This window comes from Octodon degus, unplaced genomic scaffold (assembly GCF_000260255.1).
Source record: "Octodon degus isolate 3935 unplaced genomic scaffold, OctDeg1.0 scaffold00087, whole genome shotgun sequence".
NCBI lineage: Eukaryota > Metazoa > Chordata > Mammalia > Rodentia > Octodontidae > Octodon > Octodon degus.
Window position 1 is genome coordinate 2,690,415 of NW_004524663.1, and position 22,121 is coordinate 2,712,535.

The 22,121-nt window shown below is 47.5% G+C and overlaps 1 protein-coding gene across 6 annotated transcripts in view; it reads left to right on the forward strand.

Moving 5' to 3' along the window:
* Trpm3 (transient receptor potential cation channel subfamily M member 3) overlaps nucleotides 1–22,121 on the forward strand; it is a 333,483-nt gene that overhangs the window by 249,151 nt on the left and 62,211 nt on the right. For 5 of the 6 annotated variants that reach the window (XM_004637157.2, XM_023721897.1, XM_023721896.1 and 2 more), the window contains exons 17-20: nucleotides 1,480–1,647; nucleotides 6,538–6,678; nucleotides 10,944–11,072; nucleotides 15,702–15,953. In XM_004637157.2, coding sequence (XP_004637214.1) covers nucleotides 1,480–1,647; nucleotides 6,538–6,678; nucleotides 10,944–11,072; nucleotides 15,702–15,953 — 690 coding nt within the window. Of the gene's footprint in view, nucleotides 1–1,479; nucleotides 1,648–6,537; nucleotides 6,679–10,943; nucleotides 11,073–15,701; nucleotides 15,954–22,121 lie in introns of those variants that run through there. The other variant, XM_023721898.1, reaches the window with a different exon arrangement.

Sequence of the window (22,121 nt, forward strand, 5' to 3'; positions counted from 1 at the left end):
AAAAAAAAAAAAAAAAAAAAAAAAAAAACATACGTAAAGTGTAGGTCATGCTATTTTTGATGTTGAAATGGTTACGAGGGTGGAGCAAATTAAAATACCCATCATCATCTTCCATGGTCACATTTTACTTAAGGTGGTAAGAGCACCTAAATCCCTCTAGCAGTTTTCTCATATGCAATAAGCTACCAGAAGGGCTTCACATCAGATCATGGACTTGTGCATCCTCCCTTCAGGTCAGCCACTCCATACCCTTTGCCTGAATTTCCTGGGATCAGCACTCTACCTTTCCCATGGGCTCTTGGCCAAAGGCTCAGGTGGCTCCCATGAAATGAGCTGTAGACAACATTTCATAGCCACATGGCTAGGGATAGAGGAGCTTGGCTTCAGGCAAGATGCCAGGCCAGCTCTCAGCTGCAGGACAGGTGTCATGCCCCCCAACAGCTGCCAGCATGCACCCAAGCCTCCCAGCCCAGCCAGGAACCCAGAAGCCAGGGTCATGGTGGTTCCCAGACAGCGTCAAGCATGGGATATCCTTCCTTCATAGTCTGAGTGTCATTTTCCCTGACTCTCAGGATCTCTCTAGACCCATCTCTGGAAGCAGTTTCTGCAAGAGGTTTATTTTTAGAAGCCTGCACCCCAGGGCCATATCAGGATTAAGAGGAATGGGAGGAAATGTGGGGAGAAAAAGTCAGATGTAGACACCACTCAAGATTGTACTTGTTCCCTGGCAGTGGACAGCGAGACTCCCCTCATGGGAGAGGCCTACACAACAGACATCCTCAACAGGGATGTCTGCCATTGTTTATACAGGACAGAGGCAGAGTGCTGTGCCTGTGGAAGCATTCCCACAAGGGGACACCACAAGCTTGGGGGGCTCTGTTGTATAACAGCAAATGCCTCTAAAATCCTCTCTAGTGAATAAAAATGCTTTCCTATATGTACTCCCTTGAGGTCATCTTAGAATAAAATTTTGACAGATAGTCAGATAATATAGAATCAACTCCACTTAACACATTAACAAATAAACGCGAAAGAACACATGTGTGGATTGATTTTTAGGAAGCCAAGTCCTGTCTAATGACTAACTAGAAATCCTAATTCTTTCCCACTTTTGCTTTGAAGGGAATCTCTCTTTTTCCTTAGTTCTCCCATGAACCTGGGTGTCAATAGGGCAAGGTATACTTGGGGAAAATTCCTTATTTCTCCAAAAAATTAGATAGAGCTGCTATCCAAAAATATTTCCCAGCTATGACCATGACCACTTCACATTAATACATTCAGATAGTTAGAAGTCCAAGTCTCCATCCAAGGCCTAGAAGCCTTCATATGCATGTGTGCATGTGTACACACACACACACACACACACACACACACACACACACAATGCCACACCCCCGGCCCTCTGAGTCTAAGAAACCAACCACCTTATTTGTAATCCTTTAAATGTGATTATTATTATTATCATTATTATTACTTTAGGTAATTCTGGGAATTCTACTTCCTCCTTCAATTCTCAGCTTGGAGTTCAAGAACAAAGACGACATGCCCTACATGACTCAGGCCCAAGAAATCCACCTACAAGAGAAGGAGCCCGAAGAACCAGAGAAGCCCACCAAGGAGAAAGATGAAGAGGACATGGAACTGACAGTAAGGCTGAGCTATGGGTCCTTCTCCCTGGAAGGACGCCCTCCTCCACTTGGTGTGGCCAAGGGTTCAACAACTCCAGGTTAAACAGCTGTTCCCCGGCTCCCACCACATTTATTGAGACTGGGGTGTGTGCTAGTATTCTCTGTACGCACAAAGAACGTGACTAGAGGGTCCAGTCTTCTGTAAAGACCTTCAGCTAGCTAGTGGTGCAGGGAAAGAATAATAAAGCTCACAGCACAGCACCCCTAAAATTCCAGGCAAGCAAAGTTTTATAAACAATCAGCCTCTGTGGCAGTTTTAGCGCACAAAAAGGAAGGGAGCCCATGATTTGGAGCAGCCGGCGTCTGCACAGGAATATTCTGCTGATCAGAAGCTAAGCTGCGTCTGTCTTTGGGGTCAGGCTCACAAATACACTATTAATTGAATTTTGATGTTTGTATGGAAAGCTTTTATTAGCTCTTCCTGGGATAATTATAGAATCTGGTGCTTTGTTCTGCAGAGAGATGGGGCAGCTGCTCGGGGGACAGCTTCTCGCCACCCCCGCAGGGGCAGCATGACTGCCACTGGCTTGCACCCAAAGGCTAAAAATACCCCCTGTTATAGGGACAGACGAGGCTCTGTGGCTTAGAAGCCATCACGCAACGGCTCCACGAGGACTTTCTTGATGTGCCTCATGTCCCCCTCCCTCACCACCCTAGCTAGCAACAGAGGCTCTCATGACCCAGAAGGAACTGTAAGAGGAGACTACGAAAATTGATTTTGTTCAGGTGACAAAAGACTTTTTGCATTATTATCCTAGTGAGACCGCTGTGCGAATTGTTCTTCCTCCAGGTGGGTGATTTTCCTCCGGGAGGCCTCTGATCTATTTACAGATCCATTTCCTGACTTCCCAAATGAAAAGCCAACTTTTGTCTCAGTTTCAGGACCCTTACAAAACCTTCTGAGGCGGCCTGTCACTGCAGTGGCATCCTGGGGCATCTTCCCTAAATGTCCCTCTGAGCTAGGAGGGTGGTACACACCTACAATCCCAGCGCTCTGGAGACTCAGGCAGGTGGACCACAAACCCAGACCCAGCATGAGGAATTTAGCAACTTAGTGAGACTCTGCGTCAAAATAAGATACAAAAAAGGAGCCAGGGATGTAACTTTGTGTGGCCAATACCACAAACAAAAGTAATCCTTCCTGCATCTTTTTTTTTTCCTTCCCACATCTTGCCCTCTGCAACCCTTACCGGATAGAAAATGGTATTCTCAGCACTGAGAGAAATGACAGTTGTATGAATAATGAATCCACAGTAAATATTTTAGCAGTGGGGAAAGCGTTAGGTGGCCTGGAGTCAAAACCCTCCTGCATCTGTGTGATTTCCTGCGTGGAATCACTCTGCCTAAGTGTGGCATGCTTCCTGCGGGTTAAGAGAAATACGCACAAACTACTGGGACTAGAGCCTGGCACGCTAAAAACATCAGTAAATACTCACTATTATTGTAAGGGAGCTAAGCATTCTTCATATGCTTAGCCACGGAGTCCTCGTCAGACCCATGAGATAGGCGTTATTATTAGCCCATTTTACAGAGGAGGAGGGAGGGACTCAAAGAGGTTCAATTGCTCACCTTTACTCAGCTAATGAGTTATAAAGGTGGGATTCAGACCCAGGTGTGCTGACCCCACAGGCTATTCTTTCAGCCAAAAGTTAAGAGAGAAAGAATTTCTTCCTGGTCTTAAGTGTAGATGATCAGCTGCTTTGGTTCACCATGGAGTAGGGAAAATTCAAAAGTGACACCTAGGTCCTCTAATTCAAGTATGGCGTGACTCCCATATAGCCATACATTCGAGAAAGACAGCTAGGAGCTAAATCAGCATGTTCTCCAAAGAAAACAAAGGGAGAAGTGGTCCCTGCTCAGCCCAGAGCTTTGGGTATTGAATCGCTCAACAATCCACAAGTCTGTGGACCGAGAGCGAAGTCTGCTTACCAAAGGGTAGACCGCAGCAGCGGTCACTGGGAGCCCAAGTAGGAGACTCTGCAAACGCCGAGCTTACCATTCCTCAGCAGAAAGAGTTGGGAGGACCCTGGTGGGCCCAGGCTGGGACAGCAGCTGCTTCACAGGTGAGCCTTCTTGGCCCTCCTGGCAAATCCTGTCACTGCTAGGGCTCTGGTCAGCGGGCTCATTGTGGACTGCTTAGAGAGTACCGCTTCCACAGAACTGATACCATCTTCCCTTGGAAGGGGACATCCTTTGGCCTTTCCAAGCTCCAATTAATGAAGTGCCATAAATGAATTAATGAAGTGACAAAAATGCTGCATTCAAATCCATCAAAAGCAATACATTGGCTTTGAAATAATTTGACTAAGAAAGGCAAAATGGTTGTCATAGTCTTACCTATGTTTCACCTGCCTGGCCAGCTAAGTGCCAGCACCTTGCACTTGGCCTAACAGAGTCCCAACATATCCTGAGCCTCAACTGTAGATTTAGGAAAGTCACTGTCCCCAAAGGTTGCCCCAGGATGCCGCCCTGCAAGAAGCCAGAATCTGCCTTTATTTCCATCTCTTTGAATTCCTGAGTAACTCTGCATTGTTCCACACAGAAATAAGCAGAGCAGAAGCAGGATACTCCCTATAATTCCAGCGCTTGGGAAGCTGAGGCAGAGAGGTTGTATGTTCAAGGCCATCCTGGGCTACAGAGTGATTTCAAGATAAGACAAGACAGGACTGGACTACATAGTGAAAGCCTGTCTCAAAGAAACAAAATCAGAACTGGGGAGATAGTTCGGTGGTCTAAGTGCCTGCCTGGCAAGCACAATGACCCAGGTTCGAGCACCGGTGCTGCACTGTGGACCCAGGAACGCTGGGTGTGCCAGGCCAGGCATGGTGGTGTACACCTATACTCCCAGCACTGGGGAGGCTGAGACAGGAGGATCATTACAAGTCCAAACTGCATAGCAAGACCCTATATCAAGTAAACAAATGGACTTTAAAAAATTTTAAAAACAAAACCAGAATAACAAAAGAAGTAGCAGTAGAATAATATTACATAAATTATAAATTACAGGACAAATACTGTACCATGTATTTGGTACCATCAGAGTTTCCTAAGATCAATGATAAGTACTCTAATACTGGGGTCTAGTGTGCTGTATCCACCATGAAGATTGGATGCTGGTGAAGATAAAGATAAACCTGCTTTCAGTTTCAAGACAAACTTCAACCATTGCTACAACCAGATCTCTCCACTTTAATCTTGTGTGCTCAGTAGGACAATGCTTTCATCTAGGTATGTTTCAGTCCTGAGCAGTATTGTATCCCACATTTAATAAAGCAACATTGGAAAACTAACCTTGTCTAGGACAGTGTTAAAGACCTAAAGCCAAGAGGTTATGCTGTTAGAGTCTTTTTCTTGCATAGTTACAGTGTGTTATAGGATAAGCATACAAATTAAAATCACACAAAAGAAGATGTATGTAAGTTTAAGTCCAGAATGTCTGTAAATGCATCATCTCTGGATCCACTCATGGTGGAGCCAGGATTCAGTGCTCAGCAGTGTGTGAAACAGGCACAACGTGTTGCCGACCAGAGAAGCTGGCCTGGGCCTTCTGTCTGACGCTTTTATTGGTGCTCCACAGCATAAGTATGATTGACTGACTAATTGCTGGTGTTTTATCCCAGTGACCAGGTGACCTTAAGCCCCCACTGTGACTCATGCAGTGGGCTTTTATGGCAAGGCTGGTCCCCACCTTCAGATCTGGGGCTGGCTTTCCCTCTAAACAAAGAACTGTTGATATGATATGCCTTGCCTTCCAGGAGCTGAGGGCAAAGGCCAGATATGTCTTCAGACAAAGTCAAGGTCAATTTGGGGGACTGGGTTACTAGCTGGGATTGAAGCCAGGGCCTTCATACTAAGCTACCTCCTAGAGGTTCCCAGCTGGACCATTTAAGTCAGGATGCACTATCTGGGAAGTCCCAGGATACTTTACAGACAGCTGATGGTTACTGAGCAGTTAATAAGGCCAGACAACTAAATTTATTTGTAGACTAACCCAATAACAGGGCCTCTTATTACCCTCACCATACAGTTAAAGAAAATAAGTCTCTGAGGGATTAAAACAACTTGCCCAAGGTACAACAGATTCTAAGTATTCCATGACTCATGACCCAAAGTCTAAAACACTTCATCACTGGGCTCTTCAGCCATTTCGGGAGCTCCCTGCTGCTTGCTGCCCAGACAGTGTGTGTGTGCCTTTTGTCAGGTTCCACCCCCCTTGTGATGTTAAACCTTTGCTGATGCTGCTGCTATGTGGGTGATGGGCTAATGCATACATAAGGAGGTAGTCAACATCCTAGAGCTCGCCTGGCCCTTCCCACTAGCTATACAGGAAGGCAGTATGCTGGGCCCAATAGTAATTCCACTTTTACAAGGCTTGAAATCAGAGCCTGAGCTCTACATAATGCCAATAATTTACCTCTTGAATACAACCAAAAAATGAGGAACTTTGATCCAGCCTACAGCATGGCTAGAGACAGAATCTGCACCCTAATCTAGCTGCCTCATCACATGGACAGACAGGCAGACTCCTATAGCTTGCCCTCCCCTGGCTCCACTCTTCCTCCCAGGATTCTGTGCATCTGCTGTCACCCACCCCTCCAAGGTGTCCAGGGTGGAAGAGAAGAACATGGTCGAGAGCTATGTCCAAGGTCTGCGGTCCAGACATGGATGCTGTCTAATGGATCACATGCCTAGGAAGCTGTGGCCTTTCGATGTTTTGGGGGCTGGGGCTCTTAGAAAGTTCAGTGAGTTCAGGCTCAGTAGCATCGGCCCCCACCCTCGGGTCAAAAGGGGGGCTGAGCTGCTCTACGCAGAGCCTTGCTGTGATAGTGTCTCTTCTCTCCCGCTGTAGGCAATGCTGGGACGGAACAATGGGGAGTCCTCCAGGAAAAAGGATGAAGAGGAGGTTCAGAGCAGGCACCGCCTAATCCCCCTGGGTAGAAAAATCTATGAATTCTACAATGCACCTATCGTCAAGTTCTGGTTCTACACCGTAAGTCTCTTTGTTTTTATCTTCCCAAATGCAGGGGCAGAAATCATGTTTGTTCCTCTTGCCCCATGTAGTTTTCCCTCTGTGGGCCGAAACAGGAGCACCATACATGCAGGAATGAAAAGCTTCTGACTTTGCTCCATCCGCAGCTTTGTAGGATTTGGGAGGCTCTTAGGCAGCTTCCATGGGCTCCACTTCTCCCCTTTACAGGAGAAAATGGTGAAAGTGTTAATGGATAGAAACGGTGGGAGAACAGATGTCTATTTTGCAGAACACTTCCTTGCCTAGATGGTTAAGGACTAGGCGAGAATTGCCTATGTCAGATGCCAATGCTGGGCTTGGGGTGGGGGGGGGGTATATGGTAGGTAAAGGGTTAGTGCAGAGGTCACACCCTAGAAAAGCTCAGCACGTAAGTGGAGTTACTCCCAGTCTGGCAGCACCACCAGGTGAGCAGCCATCTTTCTCTGACACAATTAAACAATACTCAGACAAAGCAGCAAAACCCTACCACAAGCTGCTTGCAATTGAGGCAGCACTTTCCAGCGCATATACCCTGCATACATCTCCTGCCAAAAGTGGTGAGATGCCCCAAAAAGGCATCCTGAGATGCCCAAAAGGCTGTACTGCTGGTTTTGCACCCCTTCTTTCTAACAATGTTTTAGATTTACAGTGAGCTAGACCCAGGTCCTCGCCCATTCTCTCCAACCACCACAAAACTGTACCAGACAAAGGCTAGGGTTGTAGCCTTTCCCACAACCAGCTTCGGGGCACCCCTGTGAGCTGGCAACCAAACAGCCTGGCTCAGGGACCAAGTGAGATGCTTTCGGGGTGCTGCTTGCACTCCTCAACCTCAGCCCCCCAGGACTTCAGGTGGGATGATTCTCTGCCACAGGGCGCTGCCCACCACATGTAGCACCAGTGTCCCTGACTTCTGCCACCACATGTGAGCACCACTCTGCGTCCTCTACAGCCACCTAAATGCCTCCAGGGTTCGCTGCATCTACCCCGGTGTGATAAAATCACCACCAGCTGAAAATCGCTACTTTTTTTAAGTACTAGGGATTGAGCCCATCCTCAGCCTTTTATTGTTTTTTGTTTGTTTGTTTGTTTGTTTTTTGTTTTTTGTGGGTTTTTTGGGTTGTTGTTTTTTTTTCTTCGGAACCGGGGATTGAACTCAGATCCTTGAGTTTGCCAGTCAAGTGCTTATCCTACTGAGCCATCTTCCCAGCCCCTATTGGTTTTTATTTTTGAGACAGGGTCTCGCTAAATCACTAAATTGCCTACCTGGGCTCCAGCTTGCCATCCACCTACCTCAGCCTCCCAGAGTGCTGGGATTACGTGTAGGCCTGTGCCCGTGGGGATCCTCTAGAGAACACGCCAACCCCTGGGCCCTCCTCCCAGAGCTTTGATGTCAGGGTCTGGTACGCTCCTGAGCATCAGGATATTTCAGCACCTCTGGCTGATTTTCATGGGCAGCCAACACTGAGAAGCTGGGCACAGACAGCAGGGCTGGAACACCAGCTCCAGACCTCACTGCAGAGCCGCTGAATGAAATCTCCAGGGAGGAGCCGAGAGGCTGTGCAATACTGACTCCCTCCAGGATGAGGGAGGTGGGACACACAGCACTCTTCCAACACACACAGCGCCCTGGGAAGCTGCCGCTTGCCCAGGTGACAGGGTGACCTCCCTCCAGCAAGCCCATCAAACGGGGCCACCCAGCTGGGTTCAGCTGTGTTTAGACAACAGTTCTCAGAAATCTGTGTTCACATGTTGACACAACTCAGGCCCCAGGGAGCCTGAGTGGAAAGGTATGCCAGCCTCTCTGGGGAGAAATATTTTGCCATGACTTTTCATTTTTAGTTGAAGGTCCCATTTGTGTTCTCCACAAGCAAGAGTGTTTCTCACTCTGACTTCCAAACATGTCCCCTCCTCCTTTCTGGGGGCTCCAAGCCAAGGCCACCTCACTTCCTCACAACCTCATCTCCCCATTTCAGCGAGTTTCCCCAGGATCAGGCTGCTCCCCTCTGCTCCAGGACACAGGCAGGAGGGCATCCAGCTGGCAGAATGCTGTCCATGCTGAGGGCTGCTTCCAGGGTCCAGCTGGAGAGGATTCAGACTCCTGGTGTGAAGCGACCATGGCGAGAAGGATGTGGCGCGCTTGCTGGGTTTCTCCACCAGTGACAGGTTCTTTCCTGGGGGCCCAGGCAGGTTGGCTGACAAGATAAAGCGCATAACCTGGGGTTTTCATTTGTTCTTAGCAGTGCTGGGGCTCAGATCCAGGGCCTAGGTCCCACTAGCAAGGTAATGCTGTGGAATATTTTTTAGTGAATTTTGTAAAACCAGGGCAGCTAAGACTTGTGTCAGCTAGAAGTCACAGAATTTATCCAACTAAGAGAAGAAAGCAATCAGGAAGAGAGAAGTCTTTGGGAACAGGAGGAGGATGAGTGGAGGTTATAGTTTTACCACCTGAATTACTTTCTTTGCATCCTGCAAAATACAGTGCTCAAGGAGCCTCCAGAGTGAAAGCTGTATATTGTAATGGTGAGCTAAAGCCACAAAACCCAGGTTATATTTTGAACTAATTTTTAGACAATGTCCTGCACAATTTTAATGAAACTCATGAGATTCTCATGGTTTGTTAATGCTTCTGAAAGTGATGAAGAGTGGGAATGGAGGCATAGATCAACATGACAGCCCCATGCTAGGTACCAAAGCACAGCAGGTGAGCTCAGGCCCCTCAGCATCTGCACAACCACCTGCTGAGCTCAGCGCTTTGGTGCAAGCACCACTTAATACCAACGAACTTTCCAACTCCACATCCTCCTTTCTCAGCCTCCCAGAGGACTGAGGTTACAGGCCTGTACCTCTATGCCTAGCTTCAAAATAAAAGTGTTTTTAAAGGGGGTGAGGATGTAGCTCAGCGTGAAGGTCCTGGGTTCAGCTTTAGGTACTATAAAATATTGAGGAAAGGGGTGCAGAAAGGGGTAGGGTGGGCTCAGTGGGGGAATGCTTGCTTAGCCTGCACAAGACTCTACATAAAAGAACAGAACAGAAAAAGAAAAAGAGGGAGGGAATGCTACACCACAGCCACAGCTGTGCCTACAGATGCGCAGTCCATGCAGTTGGGAATCTAGTCCCTTACCAAAGCAGAATGCGGAGTCCAGCGGTAGATAGGGCAGCTCCTCTGCACTTTTGCCTGCAACTTCCTCTCCTTCTCGGCTGCCTGCACAGCCCCAAAGTCACCGAGCACCTCCAGAACCCGAGAGACCTCAACCCTCTTACCCAGCTGCATGTCATTATGTGCTCAGTCTCTCTGAAAAGTACAGGAACTTTGGATAAACTCACTCTGAGTTCCTAATCACAGCCCCTGAGGCCCAGTAAGTGCTTAGCTTACCTTGAAGCGTTTTCTAGGGAAAGCTGAATGGATCTGCCAGTTCCCTGAGGGTGCCATTTCTTATACATGAGCCCCATCAGCTTTCCTGCCCCCCACCCACCAGGCTCACCTTGACACCACAGATCTCAAGTGACAGAGACCAAACCCGAGTCCTGGTGGGTTTCTCTCAACCTCCGTCAGTGCAGGCAGTCACATCAGAACCTTCCTCCAGGTGCTGGGGGCTCCTGAGGATTAAGCCCCACTCTAGTCCACAGTAGGCCACGCACACCCATGCCTTTGTGGAGATTGATTTGGCTTCTCTTGTTTTACTTCAAAGAAGCAAAAAGCAAACCAAATATTCCAACTGGGGAAGGGCAGAAAGGTGGTACAAGAGGACACAGGGAAATCCTTCCTGGGTGTGGACACATCAGGCCCTAAGTGAAGGCAACCCGGCAAAGAAAGAGAGCTGAAGCAGTGTCTTGAGATAGAGAATGCCACGTTGGTTTGACCAGTTGGCAAGAAGTACATTCTCACGGCATTCATCAGGCAAAACCCAGCACGTTGCCCTTGTTTGGGAGCTGAAGGTGCGTGTCCCAGGAAAGCAGCCCTGATGGTTGAAACTCCCTGTTAGCCACAAGAAAATGGGTAACTGATAGACTGATGTATGGTGATGCATCGATACAAACTTCCAGGGACTGTGTGACATGTCTAAGAGGTAAAACAAAGATCATATAGTAAACTGTTTCAAATGTTATAGCCCCTTGATAGTTGCAAGCTGCTAAGTTCATTTCATCATGAGCCCCCTGTCCTCCTTCTGTCCCACATGGGCGGCTGGGCCCCAGGCAGGGGCCCTGGGGCCCCAGCAGCCAGAGCTCCAAGTTGTGTTTCCTTGCAGCTGGCGTACATCGGCTACCTGATGCTCTTCAACTACATCGTGCTGGTGAAGATGGAGCGCTGGCCTTCTACACAGGAATGGATCGTCATCTCCTACATTTTCACCCTGGGGATAGAAAAGATGAGAGAGGTAACTGCTTTCAGTAAAGCGAATGGGAGAAAGCTGGTGGCTGGTTATATCCGTGGGTGGAAGGGAGAAGGGAACCCTCGGGTCCTCATGAAGCCAGATACTCTTCTCTGATGTTGCTTGGGGCTGCTGCTTTCCTCTCTCACAAGCCCAGGGAGGTCTTGCAGGGTGATGTCTGTGGCGCTGATGCTCCGGGAGCACTTTGGATCGAGTCTATTTTCTGCTCACGTAGTTTTTGCCTCCCCCAACTCCCCAGTCATCTTCCACATAATTTACACCTGTTTTCTCATCCCTATACACACCACTTCTTAAATTTTGCTATTTTTAACTCCCGTTTCAATCCCTCCCTCTGAGTCTCTTTGGACACAGTCCACTGATATCAATAGCATTTCTCCAAATGTGTTTTCACGGCTCTCAGAGGAGCTCCGCTTTCGTTCCTGTACTGAACTTACCCTCTGGTTGCGTATCAGGCACTTGCTGGCCACCAACCATTCCACACTGTGGTCGCGCAAGTTGGGGACATCAGATCCCCCTTCGATCCTGCCATCCATCCGTGTGACCTAAAAGAAGCCATGCAAATGCCAGCTCCACGTGACGTGTGTGACATCAGAGGAGCTGGCTCCCAAGGCAACTGACCACACTTTGAACCCACAAGAAAACAGGGTAGAAACTTAGATACAGATTTCTCAGTGAAAATCAGCCCCCCCAAAAAAATAGTGTTCTGTGCTATGTGATTCCAAGTATATGACATTCTAGAAAAAGCAAAAACTATGGAGACAACAATAAAAAGAACCATGATTGCCAGCGCTTGGGAGGAGGGATTGATGATAGATGCTGTTTAGTGAAGCGATATTATTCTGGATGGTGCCCTTCGATGGACACGTGGCATCTAGACCCACAGAAGCCCCCAACCAAGAGAGAGCCTAATACGAACGGCGGAGTCTGAGTCTATTAACAAACACACCCCACTAGTGGAGGCATATGTAGCTGCCGAAGACATGTGGTAAATTTATACATCTTCCTTTCACTTTTCTATGAACCTAAAACTGCTCTTAAATAATACAGAATTGAATTTTTTGTTTCAAGAAAAAGGTAACCCCTGGATCCTATAGATTACCTCTAAAATGACTGTGATCTAACAAAATCCCACAAGAGGGCGCCACACACCCGCTCAGGGCTCTGCCCAAATTTAGTTCATCAGAGAACCATGAGCGAAGACAGGCTGGTGAGATGCTAAGGGGTTCTGGCATGTTCCCTGTAGTTGTGGGGCCCAGGGGGGACCTTTTCTGCAGGAAATGCTTCTGTCGCCTCCATGCACCTCCAACAGCTCAAGACCCATCCTGGTTGCTGTGTTGCAGAGAGTGGGAGCCAGGAAAATGATTCCTAAGACCCGCAAATCCACTCTTGCTTTTATCACTAAGACGAGTCCAGAGGTCCGCGCCTTCTTGGATTTCAGCTCTGGAATTCTCTCCAGAGAAAAAGATGCAGTATTCTGTTCAATGTAGTTGTATTGGGATCATTAAACGTAATCTGTCTTCGCAGCCCCCTTCTCTCTTGGGTATTTACGCTGCCTGGGAAACACCTTCCTTGTGGCTGGCATTTCTCCAACCTGGGAATTTGGGAGTGGCTGCACTCGCCCCAGGTTGTAAGAGACTGGATCAAACTGACCCGTTGTCTACACCGCGATCCTTGATCCTCGCATTCTCAGCGCCTCCTGCTTCTTGGCCCATGACTGGCACTCCCCCTGCCACAGGGACACCTTCGCTTGGGGCAGGGAGTGGCTCCCTGAGTCCTCAGCCTGCTCCATAGCGGCCCGGGGCTGTGCGGTGCCAGCTGGCAGTCTGCGACGAGGCGCAGATACACATCCTTTCCGTGATAAGTGGAGAGGGAAGGACTCGGTGCAAGGCTGGCGTCCCTCCAGGGACTCGGCTGGAAGAAGACAGGGAGCAGCCTGTACTCAACGGACTGTTCTGGGGGAGGCTGCCAAGCGGGCGCCCGGCCAGGAGCCTCAGGCCTGCTCTCCATTTCTCCTGCCGCCCCGGGGAGAAGTGAGGGACAGCCCTCCCTGCCCCAGGGGACACAGTGGGGTTGCCTCTCGGGCATGTCCTGGCCCTGAACTCAGTGGACAAAGCTTCCGGTCCCGGGGCAGGGCCCGCAGGCACCAGCCTTCCTGCCTGGCCCTGTCAGATGCAGGCCTGAGGAGCTCAGGTCTGGGAAACGTGGAAAAGTTTGCACACGCTGGTGCCTTCCCAGGGAGACACAAGGGAGGCTTTGTGGTTTCGCAGGCTGCCCACCCCTTCCCAGCCCCACACACTTCTCCTGCGGTCACCAGGCCGGCCACAGTAATCCCTTAATAGCATGGCACTGTTTCCAGCTGCTTTAGTAGACGTTATCTCATTTGGGTCCTTCTCCCACAGCTCTGAGGTCAGTGGTACAGCTATGATGACGTCCTGACTTTACAGGACTGCAAACCAAGACTCGGGGATTCATCAGTTTTTAAAAATCCCACGGCTAGAAAGGAGGTCTGGGTAGGGGATCTGTCGGACTCATCCTGAGGCACCCTGCGCCCCCAACACCCACTCTGATCTGCAGGGTCCGGGGCTGCTAAGGCACGTGCTTACGGGCTGACAAGGGGACAGAGTCCTGACCTTGGCTCCTGCTTCATCCCAAGAACTGTACTTTGACCTCTTCTTTAAATGTCAGGACTCCACCAAAAAAAAAAAAAAGTATTTGCACTGTTTAACAATTGTACTGAAGCATTCTGTGTCTATTAGTGTTCTCAGCAAAGAGTGAACAAAGGGTCCAAAAAGCTCTAAGGTGCTGTCCATCCTCCATCCTTCTCTCCACATACTCATGTGGATTTTTGCCTAGTAAGATGGAACCAGAGGGTGAGAGGCCGTCAAGACTCTGCCAGCTGTAGGAACTGCTGGTGGGTAGGGCAGGAGTGGTACTAGCTCGGCAGGCCTGGCAAAAGTGGCTCCCCAGGCCCCACCTACACTTGCTGAAGCATAAAGTAGCGAGAAAGCCACCTTATAGGTTTCCAGCAGCCTTGCAGCTGACTCTGATGCCTACTAGGGTGTAAGAAACCCAAGGTGAGGGTTCAGAGGTGGCCACAGAAGGTGAAACCAGCAGGTAGCTGTTGGTGTCTTGCTCAGCCTCCTGAGACCCACCCCTGTCTTAGTATTTTAGACCAGGGTCCAACATGATAGTGGCCATGAGTAATCAAACAAACAGCCGCAGAGAGGTCTGGCCACAGTCTTTTCTGTCCTTTGAGATATCCCAGGGGTGGGAGAGGGAGTGGGGGACTGTGGCTTGTGTTTGAAGAGATGGAAACCTGAGAAGTCAACATGAGATTCTGCAGGTTGGCCTGGCTCCTTCACGAAGCCAGGCTCCCTGACTTCTCCCATCTGGAGCAGGATATGATGGAGGATGAGTGCTAAGTAGATGGCTGGCTGGGGGGAATGAATGAATGAATAGATAGGCAGACACATATTCAGGAAAAAATATATATGGAGAAAATAATTTCACATAGTGATAAAATCCTCAAAAACTTAAGCAGAGTGTGAGTGACTTGGAGACATGAGGCTACTGCAGCTAGAGACCTTGGGAAGAGGAAGAGCCACACGCGTTAAGACTAAGAAAAGCCCAAAGAGAAGAAATAAGAGCAGGGTCCTGAGCCTCGGATGGACCCAGCTTGCTTCCAGGCAGGCCAATGCAGCTGCGGAGTAGGGAGAACATGGGAGGTGAAGAGGGCCACGGCAAGTAGTTCAGGTTTTACTCTAATGGTAACGGAAATCATTGAAAGGTCAAATGTGCCAGCATCCGATGCTCATAAGCTTCTGTTGTTCCTCATCTCTCGTGTCTCCCTGTTTTAAAATCGAGGTACAACTTACCCGTAACAAAATGAACTCCTGGTCAGGGTGCGGCTTGGTGAACTTTCACCCACATAGACACCCACATAATCACCAGACTGGTTATTGCTCTTTAGAGATCACCCTGTGCATGGCTCAGGGAAGGGACAGCAGGCTGAAGGGACACAGTGCGAAGGACTGCGAGCGTGTGCGAGATGAAATGTGGTGGGAGTGGGAAGTGATTGGAAGTTGTGTTTAGAAACAGAAGTGCGGGGCCGGGGAGATGGCTCAGTAGAATAATCACTTGCCTGGCAAGCACAAGAGCCTGAGTTCAATCCCCGGTTGCACCGAAAAATTAAAAAAAAAAAAAAAAGAAAAGAAAGAAAGAAAAAAACAGAAGTGCAAGGACTTGCTGGTGCAAGAGTAGTCAAGAGTTTTCCTGACAGCGTGACCCAATATAACGGTGCTGTTTAAAGGGGGTGGAAGAAATCTGTGGATTTTCAGTGTTTTGGGAATGTAAAAATGTTAGAGAAAAACCTCACTGTATGTCTTAGAATCATAAGGCAATTCAAAGGATCCAATTTATTGTTTATCTCTACTTCCTTTCCAATCCAGATTGCCTAAACTAAGCCCAGTTGTATACTCACTGTATAAATGCATTAAGGTGAACACAGACAGACCAAATAAGCCCCTACCAGCAGCTCAGAGGCCATGCACTCAGCAATGGTGCAGGAACTGGAGGCAGGAGCCAGGCCTAACCCTGCTGTCTCCGGCCCTCTAGATCCTGATGTCAGAGCCCGGCAAGCTACTGCAGAAAGTGAAGGTGTGGCTGCAGGAGTACTGGAACGTCACCGACCTCATAGCCATCCTTCTGTTCTCGGTTGGAATGATCCTCCGCCTTCAGGACCAGCCCTTCAGGAGTGACGGGAGAGTCATCTATTGTGTGAACATCATTTATTGGTACATCCGCTTACTAGACATCTTCGGCGTGAACAAGTATCTGGGCCCGTATGTAATGATGATTGGAAAAATGGTAAGCAGGGTCCTCTGATTCCATGTTATACATCCTTAGCGAAGGAGTAGAGACAGTAGGGAGAGGGGTATGATTCATTCAGAATTTAGATCTTTTAACAAGGTTTACAGGAAACAGCAGGGAGGGGGACTCCTTTTGAGTGTTTGAGAGTTTACATCTGTATACAAGACCTGGGAATTTCATGCATTAGCTGAAAAATACATAAAAATCTATTTTGTAACAGGCCTAGGAGTTGGGTATACAAAGATGGTCTTTCTGTGGAACTGAAATTGAGAAAAAGAAAGTGAATTAACATGCAGAGTGAAAATGCTGCCAGAATCTTGTATACTGTGCAGAAAAAGCATAGGGGGACATGAAGGTTACGCCGTAGCTGAGTGTCAGAGCAGGAGTGAGTTACCTCCACAAGCAAAACTGAAATAGATTTTTAAAAGATTTTCTCTTTCTTTCTTTCTTTTCTTTTCCTTTTTTTTCTTTCTTTTTTTTTTTTTGAGATTGAATCTGCAGAATGCCAAACTATTTCCCCAACCTTTCATTGTTTTATTTTGAGAAAGGGTCTTGCTAAGTTGCTCAGACTGGCATCAAACTTGCCATCCCCAGCCTCCTGACTAGCTTTGATTACAGGAGTGTGTCTCCACGCCCAGCTTTAAAAGACGTGTTACCTTTTTTAAAGCAAAGTTCAAGAAAGGTGAAGTTTGAGAAAGGTTTTACAAGTTTTGTTCTTCCAGTACAAATGTAGTTGGTTTGAGTTGGGCTGAGCTGGAACTGAACATTACGCATTATATGTCACACCGCTGGAAAGTGACATCTGCTAAAAGTAGATTCCGAAATGAAACACCTACTTAATCTAATGCTTTAAAAAGGAACCCCAGTGCCAAGCTAATATGCTTCCGCACAGACGGCCAACCCCTTGTTCCAACACGCCTGGACTGCACACCTGATTCCAGATTTTGTTCATGAAGACTGAACTCTAGGAAGACCACATCAGTGTGAAGCTGGTAGTGCACAGATGACTCAGTGCCTAGAACCAGGGCCTGGAGCCCAGGAAGGGACACCTAGCAGCTCCCCCAGGCCTCTAAGTGTGTGGCCTCCATCACCTTCTTCCCAGGACACACGCAGAGTGCACCCAGCCCAGCTGGACAGACACGTCTTGGTGAAACGCCTCTCCGAAGATCATCTGCACTGCCGTTGTGCGAGCTGATACAGCCAGCCAAGGTCCGGCACATGCCCTCTCCCACCAGAGCGAGGCTTTACTATTAAGCCTCATTGATAACTCAGCGGTTATTAAACATCAGCTCATAACTCTGCTTCACTTTGTAAAATGGTTTATGCAGATTAACAGATTTCATTATGCAGATTAACAGATTCATACACTTGTGGAACACACTTTGCTCATTTTCACCCCCATTGTTCCTCTCCCCCGGTTTCACTTTTGGGGGGTTCATGTGTGTAATATATTTATATAATACATCCATACCCTATTATCTGCCCTTATGCCCCTTGAAATGAATCTAAAGAAGCGAGCATTCTTCCAAAAAACAAAAAGCCCTGATAAATTCATGTATAGAAGAATTTAAATTCAAATGAATTGGAGTCCTTGAGCAATATACTTAACCTCTTTGACATTCAGTTTATTCATTTCTAAAGTAGCAGTGAATAATAAATATGAACCTTGTGATGCTTAGAAATAACACATGTTAAAAGACCAACAGTAAAGCCAGTGAGATAGCTCAGCAGACTAAGCGCTTGATTAGGCAATCGCAAGGACTGAGATTCGATCCCCAGCACCATATGCTAAGCCAGCCACTGAGACCAGGCATGGTGGCACACACCTGTAATCCCAGCACTGACAAAGCTAAAAACAGGAGGATCACTACGAGTCTGAGCTGCATAGTAAGACCTTGTACCAAATATATTTTTTTTAAAAAAAAAGACCAACAGTAACTGGCCCATTGTTTGGCAGTTGATAAATTACATCTATTATCACTGTGTTTATATTAATTTTGTAAGTACAATGAAGAAAGGAAAAATTGGTGAGCAGGGTTATTCTGCTCTATATCTAACCCTTTTTACACCACCTTGGTATTTATAATACTAACATTTTTTTTTCAGAGTGAAACTATCTTTCTTTTCTTTTTCTTTCATTCTTTTTTTTTTTTTGTGGAACCAGGGATTGAACTCAGACCCTTTGCTTGCTAGGCAAGTGCTTATTCTACTGAGCTATCTCTCCGGCCCCTTCATTATAATTCTACATTCTATGAATCATTTTCCAGAATGAGTTGTCACTCAATCATCATGAAAAAATATATAATTTTAAAAACTAACCACAACAAAACAGTAATAGGTGTGTTGAAATGTGCTCCAAAGTTTAATTCTAGAGTAAACCGACACTAACTTAATAACCAAAAAAATGAGAAGTAGTCCATCCAAAGTCAGCCCATAAAAAAGCTGGCGATCTCTAGCTCTTCTTAAGGGAAGCATATTTGTGTAGCCTTTTCAAGCACCAAAAAGGAATGGGAAAGTCCAGGCATTTTCTTCAGATCAAGATGTAAAACACTGTTGTCTGGAACTTCTGACAAAGAAGATTACTAGGTGCTCAACAACCCAAGAGGATGAAACTGACATTTTTTCTTTCTGATGGGCCTGAACTGAATAGCCACCACGTGAGGCTTGGTGCCATCTGAGTCCCAATAAGTTTCTAGATTGTGATCGCGTATCTCCTCCACTGCAAATCCACGTCGCAGGGGCTCAGGGACCTGCGCACATGCGCACCACTCCCACTCAGCTCCTTGGCACAGCCTGGCTTCCCCAGTGACGCATCTCAACACCAGCATTATTTGGAGCAAATCTCACCAAGCCTATTCTAAAGAGGAAAAGCTTGACTTCTCAAAGTTGAGTTACTTACTCAAAACTGAACCCCAGTTCAACAGGCACTTTTTCACCAGGGGAAAAATGTCTCTATTACTTTACTATTCCATCTGCTATATTGTCTCCTTTGTACTTTAACAATGAATCTGAGACTGCAGACCATGCTTAAAGATGGCCTGCAGACAGGGCTCAGTAGAGAGGCCTTGCGGAGCCTCCCCAATCCCTGCATGAAGTGCATGGGGTTTGCAGGCAGACAGCAAATTAACAACTGGATGCCCAGTTGGCCGGGATGGAAACAAGGCACTCACAGCCATAAGATCAGGTCAAGTTTCCTCATCCTTGACACTGTAGATATTTGCAACTGGGCGATGATTTCAGGCACGTCCTGTGCAGCACAGGGTTCTCCCAGCAGCCACAGCCTCTGCTCACTGGCGAGCAGTAGTGCAGGTGTGCGCATGCGCGCGCACACAGCCATCACAACAAAAATGTCTCCAAACGTCACCACAGTCCCCTCAGGAACAGAGCTGCCCTCTGCGGAGAACTACTGCACTGGCGGGGGGGGGGGGGGGGGGGGGGCGGGGTTAATCTGCATGGATGTTTTCTCTGATTGCTGCCTTAGTTTATTTTAACAAAATCTGCAAAGACCCAAGCAAACCAAATATGCTTACTACCTTTAGCAGGCTGCGGGGAGGCAGATGTGACACATGCCTATAATCCAAGATATTCTGGAGGCCCAGGCAGGACGACAAGTTTGAAGCCAGGTTGGGCAATTTAGCAGGACTCTGTCTCAAAAAAAAAACTAAAAGGGAAGGGAATGTAGCTCGGTGATGCTTGTGTTCAATCCTTCTATGCTAAATAAAGAAATAAAGAAAATGCACATGCCTGTAATCCCAACATTCAGGAGACTGAGGCAGGAGGAGGATCAAGAGTTCAGGCCAACCTGGGCCATGTGGTGAGATTGGGTCTCAAAAAAAAAAAAAGTCTGGGTGGCACTTAAGTGCCCGAAATAACTGAAATCACACTAATGCAGAAGATTATTTTAAAATCCAGGCTGATCATTTTAATAATGGCATGATTATTCCACTTTTGACAAGAATGAAATCTTACTAAGGGGTGAGCAGGAGGGTTGCACTGCTTTTCCGCTCCCTTCTAACTTATGAACGACTTCATTGATCTATCAAGAGTAAGTCTGAAATGAGAATACGTAGGGACTTTGCTTCTCTTTCATGAGGCTTTTAAGATAATCAATCCAAAAATGAAAATTAGATAATAGGAAGTAGGAAGGTAGATTATTCTCAAATGGAAAGGGGATTGTCTCAGTTACTCTTCTCTCATTGCTGGGACAAATATCCGACACCCAAAAGGAAGGAAGGAAAGGTTTATTTAGCTCACAGTTACTGGAGGTTTCAGTCCATACACAGCTGGGTCCAAGGCAGAGCAGCACACAGCAGAGAGCAACCTTTCATGGCGGCAGCAAAGAGCAAGAGGGCAAGGGAGGGGTAGCAGCAGCTCAGGCTTCTAGCTTCTCTCCCTCCTTGCACTGAAATGCAGGTTACCTGCCCCAGGGCAGGTGCAGCATCCACACCCACAATAACCATGAACTCCAGAAGCCACCCCAAGACTGCATGAGGCTTTGGGGGGACACCTAGACACACCATAACGGGGATCAAGACATGGAAGGGGGGAAGACAGGAGGAAAAAAAGTAAACTGCACCCTAGAGGCAGAGAGGGGAGGAAACAAAAGAATTACACTGTGTGTGTGTGTGTGCACGTGTGCACGTACCAACTCTCGCCCACATTGAGTGTGGCCACTATATATTGAAAATATATAATAAAAAGAAAAGTTTAACAAAAGAAAAATGGAAACAAAAAAGTGAGATAATACGTTCAATAACTGAGCCATTAATTCAGAATGCGGGTGAAATATGCCCACAGAATTTATCAGTAAGCCGGATGAACTGCCAGGCTGGAAGCTTAACAAAGATAAGCCTGGACCAGGGCCAGCCAGATAGCTCAGCAGAGTAAAGTGCCTGCTTAGGCAGATGCAGGGGCCAAGGTTCGATTCCTGGGCCTGCTGCGCCAGCCCCACCCCAGGGGCGTGCAGAGAAGGCAACTGAGACTGGGCGTGGTGGTGGGTGCTATAAGCCCAGCACTTGGGAGGCTGAAACAGGAGAATCACTAGGAGTCCAGTCTACGTAGTGAGAGCCTGTACACCCTGTAGACCCTGCCCTAAATGTATTAGATAGATAGATGATAGATAGATAGATGATAGATAGATAGATAGATAGATAGATAGATAGATAGATGATTGATAGATAGATAGATAAGCACAGATGTAATTACACAGAAAGTCCCTTTCCAATACTAAATAGCCAGGGAGCTCACTGTGCCCTGACAGCGTCCCTGGACATAGCAGGGATCCACCTGCCAGGGGTCCGTGCATCGTGCACTGTGAGAGCCTGGCAATGCGGGACACTTGGATCTGCAGTATAGTGCAACTACTGAGCAGGGTCTCTTGCATCCTTGACTCCTTCCCCTTGGGTGCCCTTCCCAAGGGGGTTCTGTAAGCCTAGTCAGTGTTAAGCTCATTTGCAGAAGGCAGAGTGAAAGCAACGGTGGCTCCCATTCACTGTGTGCCGGGCACCAGGTGGTGTTTTGTTCTGTTTCTTGTTTGAAACAGAGCCTCACTGTGCAGTGCAGGCTGGCCTTGGATCATGAGCCCAAACTGGCCTCAAACACACTGAAATCCTCCTGTCTCAGCTTCCTGAGTGCTGGGGTTGCAGGCCTGAACCACCATCCACTGCCCCTGGTGTCCCCGGAGACCGTGTAAAACACATACTCATCCTTATACCCCAAGAAATAGGTTTCAGTCTCCTCATTTAACAGATGAATAAACTGAGACTCAACAACGGACAGTGACAGGTTCGAGCTCCTGACTCCTTCCAAGTCTAAAAAAGATGCACTAGCCTTGACTGAGATCTTACCACATTAAGCATTCACCTATTGTCACATTTAATCCTTGGAAAAGTAATACACATTATTATCTCTATTTTAAAAATTAAAAAAGAGTGAGCAATTTTTCCAAGACCACTTATCTATCAATCCTTTTCTTTTTTCTTGTTTATTTACTTATTGGGGTCTGGAAAACTATTTTTGGTGGTGGTGGTAGTGGTGGTGGTGGTGGTGGATTTTTCTTTTCTTTTCTTTTCTTTTTAATGTAGCAATTTTTGCTGGCCAAGCCAAATGCAAACCAGACCGTCTGGCCTCTGAGAACACGTGCTTAGTGGCTGCAGTTCACACTCT